This window comes from Aspergillus steynii, assembly GCF_002849105.1.
Source record: "Aspergillus steynii IBT 23096 chromosome Unknown P170scaffold_4, whole genome shotgun sequence".
Classification (NCBI taxonomy): Eukaryota; Fungi; Ascomycota; class Eurotiomycetes; order Eurotiales; family Aspergillaceae; genus Aspergillus; species Aspergillus steynii.
The window spans coordinates 110261-122345 of NW_020194401.1; the positions used below are offsets into that span (position 1 = coordinate 110261).

At 49.9% G+C, this 12085-nt stretch overlaps 6 protein-coding genes across 6 annotated transcripts; 4 read left to right on the top strand and 2 right to left on the bottom strand.

Annotated features, from left to right (window-relative positions):
• The first annotated feature begins 733 nt into the window (after window positions 1–733).
• P170DRAFT_436441 (Zn(II)2Cys6 transcription factor) lies at window positions 734–2363 on the top strand. The gene is made up of 2 exons (XM_024849154.1): window positions 734–865; window positions 958–2363. The coding sequence occupies exons 1-2, from the start codon at window positions 779–781 to the stop codon at window positions 2026–2028; spliced, it is 1158 nt and encodes a 385-aa protein (XP_024703929.1). The 5' UTR covers window positions 734–778; the 3' UTR covers window positions 2029–2363.
• A 111-nt stretch (window positions 2364–2474) lies between these two features.
• P170DRAFT_166316 (FAD-binding oxidoreductase) lies at window positions 2475–3316 on the top strand. Its single transcript, XM_024842600.1, has one exon. The coding sequence runs from the start codon at window positions 2549–2551 to the stop codon at window positions 3191–3193; it is 645 nt and encodes a 214-aa protein (XP_024703930.1). The 5' UTR covers window positions 2475–2548; the 3' UTR covers window positions 3194–3316.
• Window positions 3317–3864, top strand: P170DRAFT_166315 (uncharacterized protein). The gene has a single exon (XM_024842599.1). The coding sequence runs from the start codon at window positions 3440–3442 to the stop codon at window positions 3731–3733; it is 294 nt and encodes a 97-aa protein (XP_024703931.1). The 5' UTR covers window positions 3317–3439; the 3' UTR covers window positions 3734–3864.
• P170DRAFT_436443 (uncharacterized protein) lies at window positions 3821–4910 on the bottom strand. Its single transcript, XM_024849155.1, has one exon. It carries the CDS (start codon window positions 4858–4860, stop codon window positions 3997–3999), a length of 864 nt encoding a protein of 287 aa, XP_024703932.1. The 5' UTR covers window positions 4861–4910; the 3' UTR covers window positions 3821–3996.
• A 900-nt stretch (window positions 4911–5810) lies between these two features.
• On the top strand, window positions 5811–11000 carry P170DRAFT_407300 (CHAT domain-containing protein; the record flags this gene model as incomplete). The annotated part of the gene is made up of 5 exons (XM_024846674.1): window positions 5811–6229; window positions 6362–6651; window positions 6721–7061; window positions 7452–7668; window positions 8446–11000. The coding sequence occupies 5 exons, from the start codon at window positions 5811–5813 to the stop codon at window positions 10998–11000; spliced, it is 3822 nt and encodes a 1273-aa protein (XP_024703933.1).
• Window positions 11001–11106: 106 nt separating this feature from the next.
• On the bottom strand, window positions 11107–12070 carry P170DRAFT_509409 (uncharacterized protein; the record flags this gene model as incomplete). The annotated part of the gene is made up of 2 exons (XM_024854670.1): window positions 11107–11677; window positions 11730–12070. The coding sequence occupies 2 exons, from the start codon at window positions 12068–12070 to the stop codon at window positions 11107–11109; spliced, it is 912 nt and encodes a 303-aa protein (XP_024703934.1).
• Window positions 12071–12085: the final 15 nt, after the last annotated feature.

Consider the following 12085-nt stretch of genomic DNA (forward strand, 5'->3'; position numbering starts at 1 on the left):
TCAGATGTGATGCTATACTCTGCCAGGCCCCTTCGAGACGATTGGAACAGTCTTTCCTTGGCAAGCGGCGCCCACGAGACAGCTAACGTGTATACGACAACCTGTTGGAGGGAAGGATGAAGAGTCGGTGAAATGCGGAGAGATCCGCGGAGCCCCACCGCCGGTTAACGGCCTTCCCGTCCCGTGCCCGCACTAGGCTGGATCTGTCACCGGGTCACGTGTTCGGTGCCGTCGGGCCGATTGCGCCATTTCTCCGAGGACAGACGCAGTAGAGCTCTGGATTCGTTCTGCCTAGAATTTAGTAGGTCTTTCAGGATCACTCAGTGTGACTAGTCCTGGTTCGTGTTGAGGTACGGGAGCGGAGGACTACAGCAGCGATCCAACAGGGTCAGAATAATGAAAATGAATGGATTTGTTACATCTGGGTTGAACGCGGTAGAAGGTCTTGTATGGCGTTGTATACATAAAAGGGGCTGAGGATAAGCAAATGGCGTGAGCTTAGCAGTCTGTACCCCAGGCTTCCATGGCTTCCTGACTCAGATGAAAGCCATATTCTACTTGCAATCCTTTCGTCAGCCCTGCTAAAGATAGACTTGCTGACATTGTTATACTGCCACGCGACACCGCCTCCCGGCCGGCTTCATTCAGGCTGCCGCGTCTTGGCCGATCGTCACTCCTGACACCATTCCATCCACCGAAAGGCCCCGACCGTTCCTTCGTCTTCTGTATCATCATGATTGTGTAACAATATGACCTCGGACAACATTCATCCAGTGTGATGGCTACTCAATTGCCTGTAACCGGGCGCCGGTCGCACCGCAAGTCGCGCAATGGCTGCCAGCAGTGCAAGGCACGGAAAGTGAAGGTATTAATCACTGCACTCGTGCTTTACATCTCTGGTAGTTGCAAATTCATGCTTAAATCATTATGTGACAAAGGCTGATCATATCTACGCAGTGTGATGAAGGGAGGCCAACTTGCCGGAATTGCAAAAAACATCATGTGGAATGCTCCTTTTTCGCTACCACCAACGGTTCACCCTCACCATATGAGGTTTCGGACACTCCCTTGATCAGCACTCATGCCGATCCCGCTGCCGGGCAGACAACCAGTACAGCACCAGAACTTGCCATATCCGATCTTGAACTCCTGCACCATTTCTCGACCTCAACTGCATACACTTTTTCCCAGCACCCGGCCATCCAGACCTTTTGGCGTGTCAACGCCCCGCGAATAGGCTTTTCGGCACCTTATGCACTCCGTGCCATCCTGGCCATTTCCGCCCTTCATCTGGCCCATCTGAGACCTCACCAGAAGAAATTTTATGTGAACCAGGCGGAATATCACCATGATGCCGCAGTGAAGCAAGTGGCGCCAAACATGACTCACCTTATGCAAGAAGACAGCGCCGGTGTCCTGCTGTTTTCGATGCTGACCAGCTTTATATCCTGCGCTAAGCCTAGGAAGCTGGACGACTTTCTGCTGTTCAGACGAGGAGAGGTTTCCGAATGGCTAGTGTTTTTCCGAGGCTCGGGAACAATCGTCAAGTATGCGCGTGATTCATTATCGTCGGGGCCCATGGCAGCCATTTTGAATATTCGCGGCAATCGTACGGAGTTTCGAAATAGCCTGGTAACCGATCAAAAGAGCTTTATGTCCGACCTGGAGGTTCTGATCCGAGAGGAAGTTCGTGACATGGAGGAGCTGAAGATTTACCTGGATGCGTTGGAAGAAATGAAACGGTCATATGTACTGTGGACAGACCAATGTCCTACACAGTGGGAAACGGATGATGTATTTGTTTGGCCGCTGGGTGTGTCCCAGGAATTCCTGGAGCTTTTGAGGGAGCAGCGACCTGTGGCGTTGGTAATATTCGGTTTTTTCTGCCCCCTGTTGCATCGACTGGAGTGGATGTGGTGGATTAATGGATGGGCAATTCATTTGTTGTCCCGGATCCATGGGCTTCTGGATGCAGCACATCGCTCCTGGATCCAGTGGCCAATGGAACAACTCGGATGGTGCACTTGACCCAAAGGCAGATGTATTTTGTTGATCATGGAGAACGAAGGTTGCGTTGTCAAATGATTGCAATCCTGGTCGTGCCTCGGATGACGGGACAGAAACAAAGCGAACCCGAACCCGAACCCGACGCACGACCCTTTCATCTCCACATTTCCTCTGCCACGTCGATCCTCGCTCTCGGACTGGTGGAACCACCCGCTACCACCCGCTTGGCTGCAATATGGTCATCTCGGCTTGCACACTTTGGTTAGAATAACAGGATACAAATACGATTACGAGGCGGACATCTCGCCGTATCGGTAAAGGAGTGTGGTCATGTTACTGCAGGAGTCCCAAGAAGCAATATAAATTATAAGCGTGGGTGGCATTACATGATGTAGGTCCGTTACATCAAACGTGCAGGGTGCATGGTTGACGGGCAAAGTAGATACCTGGATCCAACAACATTGACGATGGCGTTGTCATCGCACTGTCTGACCTGAACAAGTACAAGGTTCACAATGGCACCATTGACGTCGGCCCAGGAATGACTTGGTACGACGTCTACTCGGCGCTCGAGCCTTACGGTCGGATGGCTATTGGCGGTCGTCTCAAGACAATCGGTGTCCCGGGACTCACCCTTATCGGAGGAGTCCACTACTTTACCAACAAATATGGCTTCGCCATGGACAATGTTGTCAAGTATGAAGTGGTGCTCGGAAACGGGACGCAAGTCGTGGCGTCTAGGACATCTCACCCAGATCTGTTCTGGGCACTGAAAGGAGGGGCCAACAACTATGGAATTGTGACCAAGTTTTCACTCAAAACTCATGAAATTCCTCGCATTAGCACGACGATCCAAGCTTTTTCTGAGTCGGGTATATACGACTACATCCAAGCCGCCTGTGACCTGGCCAAATTCGATGAGCCGAATCCTATTGCTGCCGGGGGAGTTTTTACCATCGGCTATAATGCAACGACGAACGTCACATCCGCATTGGTTATGGGAGTTCAAGAAGGCATCAGTAACCCCCCATCGCAGTTTAAGAATTTTACTGCCATTGCCCGGGCCATTGAAGACCCACAACGTGACCACTGGAAAGGAATTTGCCGCGAACCTGGAAACCCCAAATCAGATGTTCCGGTAAGCCGAAAACCAATAGCTGTTGGAAACCTGCTAACCAGCTACTAGGGTGATGTTCTCCCACCATACTATGGAGACCCATCATGAAAAACTCTATAAGATGTATCGAGCATGGAGGTTGGCGCTGCGGGACATCTCGGACGTCAAAGGACTTGTGCCGACTTTCGTGATAAACCTGGCCCCTGCCGGCGCAGCGAGAGTAGGCAAGTCCAATGGCATCGGCAATGTTTGGGGAATCGATGATAAGCCGATGATTTGTGAGCTACACTGTCCTATATCCTGTGGCCCCAGCTAATGGATATATTCTCATCAGGGTGGCAATTTAGTACGGGCTGGGCCCTGGCACAGGATGACATCCGCGTCCAACGCTGGTCACAGAAATTGGCAGAGAAACTGCATGATGCCAACAGGCGAAATGGAATCAGCACTGAGTTCGTGTACATGGGGGATGCCGGAGAATGGCAGGACCCGTTCGCAGGGTTCCCATCAGAAAATGTGGCTCGGATGAAGTCAATCCAGAAAAGGTATGATCCTCAGGGAATTTTCACCAGGTTGAACACGGGGGGCTTCAAGTTAAGCCCCTTCTAGAAGGCTTATGGTTCGTCCTGACTGGCCAAGAATGACCTTCTTGGAGCTTTTTAGGATTTATGAAATCTCCGAGGCATCATTATGTGCCCTTGTTCCAGTAAATTGACTTTCTTCATTTAAAAAGTCTTGTTACCACGTCGGTCGATCAATTATTGGACAACCCATTCTGTCATACACCTTCAGGTCGCACAAAGCAGCTCAACATCCATCTCGTTGGTAAGCGTGAGTGGGTTCGGCTCTGTTAAACAAGAAATTGGGAGCAATCAGTCCTGTTCAGTTTCGCTGCTATCACTTCCATCGTCCAGCAAAATGAACTCATCATCCTCAGCGAATCCAACATCGCTCTCATCGACTTCATCCCCCGACTCAATCTCGTCGCCAGCAAGGGATGCTTGGACCCACTCCGATCCCTGCTGGGAAGCAGCTCTGTTACCAGACACTAGCTCCCAAGATGTGTTTTTCTCAAGCTTTGCGGTGGCGACACTCCTCGATCGAAAGAACTTGAAGACCAATTTTTTGACTCGCAATCCAAATATCTGCTCTCCGGGCGCGAGATAGCTTCGTCCGTTAGCTTCGGCTGACGAGTAGCCACCTGCTAGCCGGACATCCAAGAGGTCATTTGGCACCCCACCAGCGAGTACTTCTGTCACTGGAATGCTCCCTTGACCCTTGAACGCGTTGCTTGAGGACGTGCCATCCGCGGCCCTGGCATTCAACAAAGTGACAAACCCGACCACAAAATGAACATCCAGGCCGTCTTCGATCTGCTCCTGCAGCCATACTCGAACGTCCTGATCCTTGCAAAGTTTCTGGAAGAAAGCATTTGGCTTCTTGAGTGTGTGGATATTGCCACGTGCCGAAGACAGCTCATCGTTATTTGCAGTGGTGCGTTGACCGGAGACATTGACTAGTCTCGAGAGAAAGCCCGACAATTGCACGTTCCTTTCCGACCGGAAAAAGGCATGGAAATTGTCGATGAGCTTGACGGTATAGTCCTCGTTGAGAGCGATCGGCCAAGGACATTCTTGGGCGTCTAGTTCGGGATCTCTGATGTTTGGAATGAGGTTACCGAGTTTTATTTCGTCGCTCGACAGAAAGGGCGCCTTGAAAATATACTGGCTTCGCATTGTGAAGGAAGAACCAACTCGCGTTTGTGAAATTTCAGATTGCTTTACAGTGTCTTCATCCTACGACTAAAATGGTCGGCATCGACTGCTTCTTGAACCGAGCAGCTGCGAAAGCGCCACAATGGAAAGCACTGAGCCAGGTCATCAGCTGCCTAGGAGAGGAGGCTTTAGTGGCATTTCAAGGATCTTGTCAGGGCGACATGACAGGATCCTCAAATACCGGCCAATGGCAGTCCTTACTCCCAATGAAGCGGTCTTTCACCCCGTTATTGTGGCTGGTGATATGCACGCTACTGACTTAGTTGACGGCTGACGTGAGACCGAGGCTGGAACAAGTAAATGCTGCGCCATTTCACTGCCTAACGGCTTCTTTCGATTTGGTGTATCGAAGACTACTATACTGCCTGGAGAATAGGTTCATTATTGCTGGACGAGTTGTTCATCTCGTTTACTTACCTATTCAGAGCTCCCACGGTCCAATAAACCGCGGTTAGAAATAACCCTCTAACGTTTACCCAGCCACAAAGCCACTCATATTCTAGGCCCCTCCGTTGGGCACACATCGCGCCAAGTTTAACCTGGTGTCGACTTGGCTATTTAGCGTGGCAGTGCCGCTCTTTTTCACAGTATTCAAGACCCGAGCAGGAGTTTGTGCGAGGCGGAGAATATCCGAGTTCTGTCAAGCTGAGAGCGAAATAAATGGAACGTGCTAGCCTGCAATGATTATGGTGCGACTATAGAACAATCAGCTGTTGGAAGATACTCTCGTATGAACATCGTCTAAAACCAACGCAGACGCGTAATTGGCTTTCCTGGGCAACATTCACAAAGGCTACGCACTCGCCATCCGACGGGATGTCATCGCTTGATATGCTGTCTTGCGGAGCTTCTGAAGAGGAGAATAACAATGGTATTTACTTTCAACATTCACCTTTACCCAGATGACTCACATGTCTCAAGTCTCAACCAAGGACGGCGTGTCATTGTTCCCGCCGGAATCGGAAGAAGTTATCATCTGTGCCCGAGATGCCCTATATTATCTCCCGACCACTGATCAAGATCGACCGAAGCTGTTACTCGACCTGGCCAAGCTCCTACTTCGTAGGTATCGTGCGGCAACCGAAAGCGATTCTACTCTAGACGAATGGGACTCGACCAAAGACCTCAAAGAGGCCATCCAGCTGGCAGAAGAGGCTGTTGATCTTCTGCCTAAGGAGATCACAGACAGAGTCCATGCTTTGCACTTTCTTTCCATTTCTTATGTGTATCGCTTTTGGGACACGAAGTCAACTGCCCTCCTGCAAAAAGCCATTAAGCTCATGCAGGAGGTCATGGATCTCACATCTCTCGATGACCCGAAACGACAAGAGTACACCCTTCTGCTTGCGTCCATTTTATCATCGGTGCCATCTGAAACTGACAGTTACAAGAGTTCGAGTGATTCTGATGATGAAAGTAACACGGACGAGGACTCTGGTAATCAATTGGAAACACGAGGAAGTTGTATAGAGGAGCCCTGCGACACCGATGGAAACCAGGGCATAGGTACCGTGGCAGAACGCGCGATCGACCAGGCAATACAACTCGGGAAAGAGGCCTTGGCCGCGCTGCCATCGGGTAGTCCTGATCGTGCTGCATGTCTCGACTCTTTAGCTCGACACTTGGTCAGTCGGTTCGAGGTAAAGCAGGAGATTGATGATTTAGAGTCGGCTATCGCACTTACAGAGGAGGCAGTTGAAACAAGTGAGTATGATTTCGAATGTGCACGATACTTGAACCGTCTCGCCTTATGTCTTACATTGAGATACCACGCGGCATCGGAAGTCCCATCTGTTGAGGATGGAGAAGGGCAGCAGAAAGCACTTGCTTCGGAAAGACGAAGGCCGGCAATCGTCTATCTAAATGAAGCCATTGAGGCCGCGCACGCGGCTGCAGAAACGGCGAGAGATGACAACGAAGGCCTCGCTGAATATTTATTTGATTTGGCTGAGCTTTTGGAGTCAAGATACCAAGAAGCATCGTCAATCGACGACTTGAATTGCGCCATTGAACTGGCAGAAGACGCTGTTGACAGGCTACCAAAAGGCCATAGGGACCGCCCTGGATACCTAGATGGACTATCTGGATATTTTTGTTCCAGATGGAGAAAAGCAAATACCGAGGAAGATGTTGAAGCTGCAATCCGATGTGGACGGGAGGCTGTGCAGGGCATAGTCCGCAGCAGAAGGACGAACCGTAAACTCTACGACTCCTACCAAGCGACCTTATCACGGACGCTCCTCTTGAGATTCAGAAAAACAGAGAAAACGGATGGGTTGAAGGCGGCTATTATCCAGTATCTCGAGGACGGTCCATTGGATATCGATAAAGATTACGAGGATCTGCTTGAGACGCCAAACGAACCGGCCAGGCTACCAGTATTAGAGCAGGTCGAAGGCGTTACGGCTACCGAGAAGTTCCAGGACATTGCAATTTTCGGTGGTGTTGATAGTATGCTCCGTCTATCGAATCTTCCGGATCCTGGTAATCAAGAGACTAGAGATGAGGAAAGGAAAACGTCCTTAAGCCAGGATATTGACCGCGCAATCGAGGCTATCGATGCAGTTGAAGGGAACGGAGCTCTGTTATCGAAGCGTCTGTGCACCTTTGCATCTCTTCTTGTCTCGATGTTTGAGCTAGAAGGTGACATGAATGATCTGGATGAAGCAATTGAAACTATGGAAGAGGCGATAGATGCCGGCTCAAATAATGAAGTTGAGCAACCTCAGTACTTGGAGTTTTTGTCGAACCTTCTTGTCTACCGCTATCGTTTATCCGAGAATGCAACCGATGCGTCTATCATGGCTGATGGAGCAGCACGCTCGATCAGAAAAAGCATGCATTCAAACGCCACATGCGCAAGCGATACCACTGAATTGGTTGATAACTTCCCCGAGTATGAGATTAATGCGCAAGAGCCAGTGCAAGGCTTAGGAGAACTCATTATCTCGCCCCCTATCTCTCAGGCTGAAGACAAGACAAGTCAATGTGAGTACGCCAACTCAATAGACGAAGGAAGCATTGGACATTCCAACTCGTCAATGGAATATGCAGATGACTCTGGAGTCTCGACGGAAATGTCTAGGTTAGACAAAGAATCGATTGAGGATGATTTGCATAGATCTATAAACCTCATGCGAAATGTCCTTGATCTTGTTTCAGACGACACTCCGGAGAGAGCAAGGTATCAAGCTGGGCTGGCTAGAATCCTCTTCATGAGGTACGATGAGTTGGAAGCAAAAGCGCGCACTGAGAATGATGAGCAGGAGTCATTGTCTAACCAATCATACCCTATGAACCACCAGGAGGACATAGATGAAGCTGTTAATCTTCTAAACCAAGCTTCTCTGGTCAACCAACTGGGTTTTGCTCGGGTCCCTTATCTGATCAGTCTAGCCAAGTGCCTCGTTTGCAGGTACACCACACAGAAGGATCTAGTGAAAGCTTATGCGTTGATAAACGAGACAATAAAAATCACCGCAGCGTTAGGTTTAGAGCCTACCGAGGTTTTTCGACAAATGCCCAACGACATCATTCGGCTTAGAGCCGAGATTCATGAACTGGACGTCTTGGATCTTGCGATACCAATGCAGCAGGCGATCTTGCAATGCATTCCGCATCATGATCAACACCGAGCGAAGTACATACACGAGCTGGCGATTGACTTCCTCGCAAGATTCAAGTGGAAGCGATCAAGGGACGATCTAGAAACTTCGATTCAGCTTCATAGAGAGGCCATAAAAGCTCTGTCAGAGCACCCAGAAAGTCATTTGCTTGAGGCCACACTTATTCATGATCTGAGCGTGTGTCTCATGTTCAGGTTTGAAATAACGCTGGCAATGTCCGACTTGGATGAAGGGGTTGGTCTAGGGGAAGAGGCCGTGTGCAAAAACATGACCATCAATCCTCACTATAAATTCACTTTAGTTCATCACATTATGGAGAGATACAAGAGTACAAGCAGCTCCACTGACTTGAGCAAGGCAATCGGTTTGATGGCTTCTGTCGCCGATATGTTGACTGATGACATTTCAATGGATGGTCAGTATCTCAATTTTCTCGCGATGTGCTTGGAGGCTAGGTTCAAACATCATGGAATTGCAGCGGACCGGGAATTGGCTCATGGGATTCAGAAAAAGGCTATAACTGCACAATGGGAAGATGACATCGACAAGGCATATCATTTAAACAATTGGGCGAGCACATTGGAGCTCCGGTACCAACGAACTCAGAATCAGAGTGACTTGAGAGAGTCCATGAGCGCCCTACAGGCGGCGATTGAGTTACTTCCGGACGGAAATCCTGCGCGAGTCACAATTCTCACGAACTTGGCTTTGGCGTTTCATGACAAATATCCTCTAGAGGATGGTGACCTCGATACCGCCAAAGCCCTGTGCGAGAAGGCCTTTGACCTGGAAAGCGGCTCCCCCTTTGACCGCGCCCGTGCAGGACTACATGGTCTTGATCGATGCATTTTGAGTGAAGACTGGTTAGGGGCGAGATCATTTCTAGAAAAGTTGGTCAGACTGCTACCAAGGTTGTCTGCTACTACATTGCCGAGAAGGGATCAGCAGCGCATGCTAGCGCCTGCTAGCCACATTCCCTCCGATGCAGCTTCGATGGTGCTAAAGACGAACGGAACCGCTACTCAGGCCTTGGAGATTCTTGAAGCCGGACGAGGTATAATTGCCAGTTTCATCATCAGTTCTCGAAGCGATATCTCTGAGTTGAAGGAGCTTCACCCTGAGCTATACTCAAAATACAACAGGGCAAGAGATCAGGTGTGCATGCCTTGGGAAGATCAGACTCAACGTGCCTCGACCCTGAGCGAGATCGTCTTGAATACCCCGAAGAATACCTACGAGAGCAACAAGAGTAGTGTTTCTATGCGAATCTCCCAGCGCTACCGGGACACAACGCAGCTCAAAGAATTGGAAAGCATCATTCGAGAGCAGGAAGGGTTTGAGCGATTCCTTCTGCCTCCTACCCCAGCAGCGCTCATTGACTTGGCGCACCGCGGCCCAATTGTAGTCTTCAATTGCACGGAATACCGCAGCGACGCCCTACTCATTACCCAACCAGGTGGAATTGCTGCGCTGCCCTTGGAGAGGCTCAAGTTTCGTGAACTGAAGAAAAATGTCAAAAAGTTCATCGGAGATAAGAAGCTAACAGTGGGCTTATCATCGACAAAAGCTCAGCGTCAGAGAGAACTGCAGCAAGTCCTCGAGTGGCTCTGGGAGATCGCAGTGCATCCTGTGCTCGATAATCTCGGATTACTCCCAGCAAAGGTCCCCAAGCACCCTTCGCACATATGGTGGGTGACGAGCGGACAAATGGGTCTTATGCCTCTCCACGCGGCGGGAGATTCCAAGCGATCAACTTCAGACTACGTGGTATCCAGTTACATTCCTACTTTGAAGGCTCTACAGTATGCCCGAGAAAAAGATTTACAATATCTCCGGGAGCCAAACACCCGAATGCTCATCACAGCAATGCCACGGACAGTTGGCCTCAACCCACTTGGAACGGGGAAAGAGGTTCAGTTGATCAGAAAAGCTGTGCAGGGATCTAGTTCGATTGTTCCATCTACTCTCACGCAGCCCTCTAAAGCCGAAGTGCTACAAGAGATCAGCAAATGTGCCCTTGTTCATTTCGCATGCCATGGGATTCCGGATACCAAACACCCAGAGCAAGGCAGTCTTTTCTTAGGAGCCAGCACAGCTCTAGAGCCAGAGCGCCTCACCATTCAGGAATTGTCGAACATGCGTCACGACCTTGGGCAGATAGCGTATCTGTCTGCGTGCTCAACGGCGGAGAATGCGTCCGTAGACCTCGCCAACGAAGCTATCCACATCGCTAGTGCGTTCCAACTGTTAGGGTTCCCGCATGTCATTGGTACCTTGTGGGAGGCTGATGATAAGTGCGCAACTGAGGTTGCAGGTGCATTCTACGAAAGCTTGGTCGATCAATTGAAACAAAGTGGACCAGAGGTTAGCCACGATGTAGTTGCGTATGCTCTACATTTTGCTGTCAGAAGGGTGAAAAAGAGGAAGCCAGTAAACATCATTGGATGGGCTCCGTTCGTCCATATCGGGGCCTAGTAGACCATGTTTACGAGTGCTTCTGGCAATGAGGATTGGACGTTTCATTCAACGAAGACAGAATCCCGAACTGCAAAGTAAAAAGATCGAAAGGAACACGAGGGCTTCAAAAACATGGCGTGAAATCCTTAGACCGGCAATCCCAGTCGAAGAATGCGAACATTTTGATCTCCATGCTCTCTCGGGGATCTTCTTCGTTCATTCCTGGCACCTCGAACGCACTGTGCGGCAAAGTCCATCCACCCTCGTCCCCATTCCCACTATCGAACTGTTTGAAAACTAGAGGCTCAGATGTTTCCTGACCCCCGAGATAATACCATCTATGTCGCTCAGTGAACCTGACCTTACCGAGCTCATTCTGTCCGTGCGGGAAGACCATCTGATAGGGAATCAAGTCTTCGTCGCACTTCACGGACCTCCAGTCGCAGACAGAAAGAGGATCTCGTTTGATTTTTCGCAGCGGGCGCCATACATTGATGACCATAACACGTCCCCGTAGGACTTCTTTCACTCTCTCCGGGTCCTGCAGGACAGTTTCCAGGTGCTGCAATGCACCAGCAACAGTGAAGTCCAAGTGCACACTATGCGCGGGGGATCGGTTGTTAGCGAGCTTCTCCTCGTCGGTAGCAAAGCAGCGAATGCGATGTGTAAATGTTATGACTTCTTTTGCGCCAGTACTATTGATTATTAGTCCGATTTCAAGAGAACTGGAAATTAGAGGAGACATACACATTTCGGATAAGCCGTTCGGAATGAGGGATCAGAACGTCGGTGACTTTCTTCTGATCAGACCAATCATCCACACCGAGCTCTGGAACTTCGTCGCGGACGTATTGAAACCCATGAGTGCCTAGGGTATACTCCGCCTCGTGGCCGCGGATATCGTGAATAGTCACTGGGTATGGCCTCTGGAGCTTATCTGTCTCGGCGAACCTTTGCTGCCCATCGGGGTGCGTGAAGTCAATCGTGATAGGGACTTGGGGAGGGGCATCCCAGTAGTTGAGATGAGTATGAACATCATTGGTTTCCTTTGAAGAAGATTCAATAACTGCAAAGGATGGTTTGATCATTTTGGGGGATACGAA

Coding starts and splice junctions, on each gene's coding strand:
- P170DRAFT_436441 (XM_024849154.1), top strand. CDS start 779: ATGGCTACTCAATTGCCTGTAACCGGGCGCCGGTCGCACCGCAAGTCG. Junction 866..957: donor GCAAGGCACGGAAAGTGAAG/GTATTAATCACT, acceptor ATATCTACGCAG/TGTGATGAAGGGAGGCCAAC.
- P170DRAFT_166316 (XM_024842600.1), top strand. CDS start 2,549: ATGACTTGGTACGACGTCTACTCGGCGCTCGAGCCTTACGGTCGGATG.
- P170DRAFT_166315 (XM_024842599.1), top strand. CDS start 3,440: ATGGATATATTCTCATCAGGGTGGCAATTTAGTACGGGCTGGGCCCTG.
- P170DRAFT_436443 (XM_024849155.1), bottom strand. CDS start 4,860: ATGCGAAGCCAGTATATTTTCAAGGCGCCCTTTCTGTCGAGCGACGAA.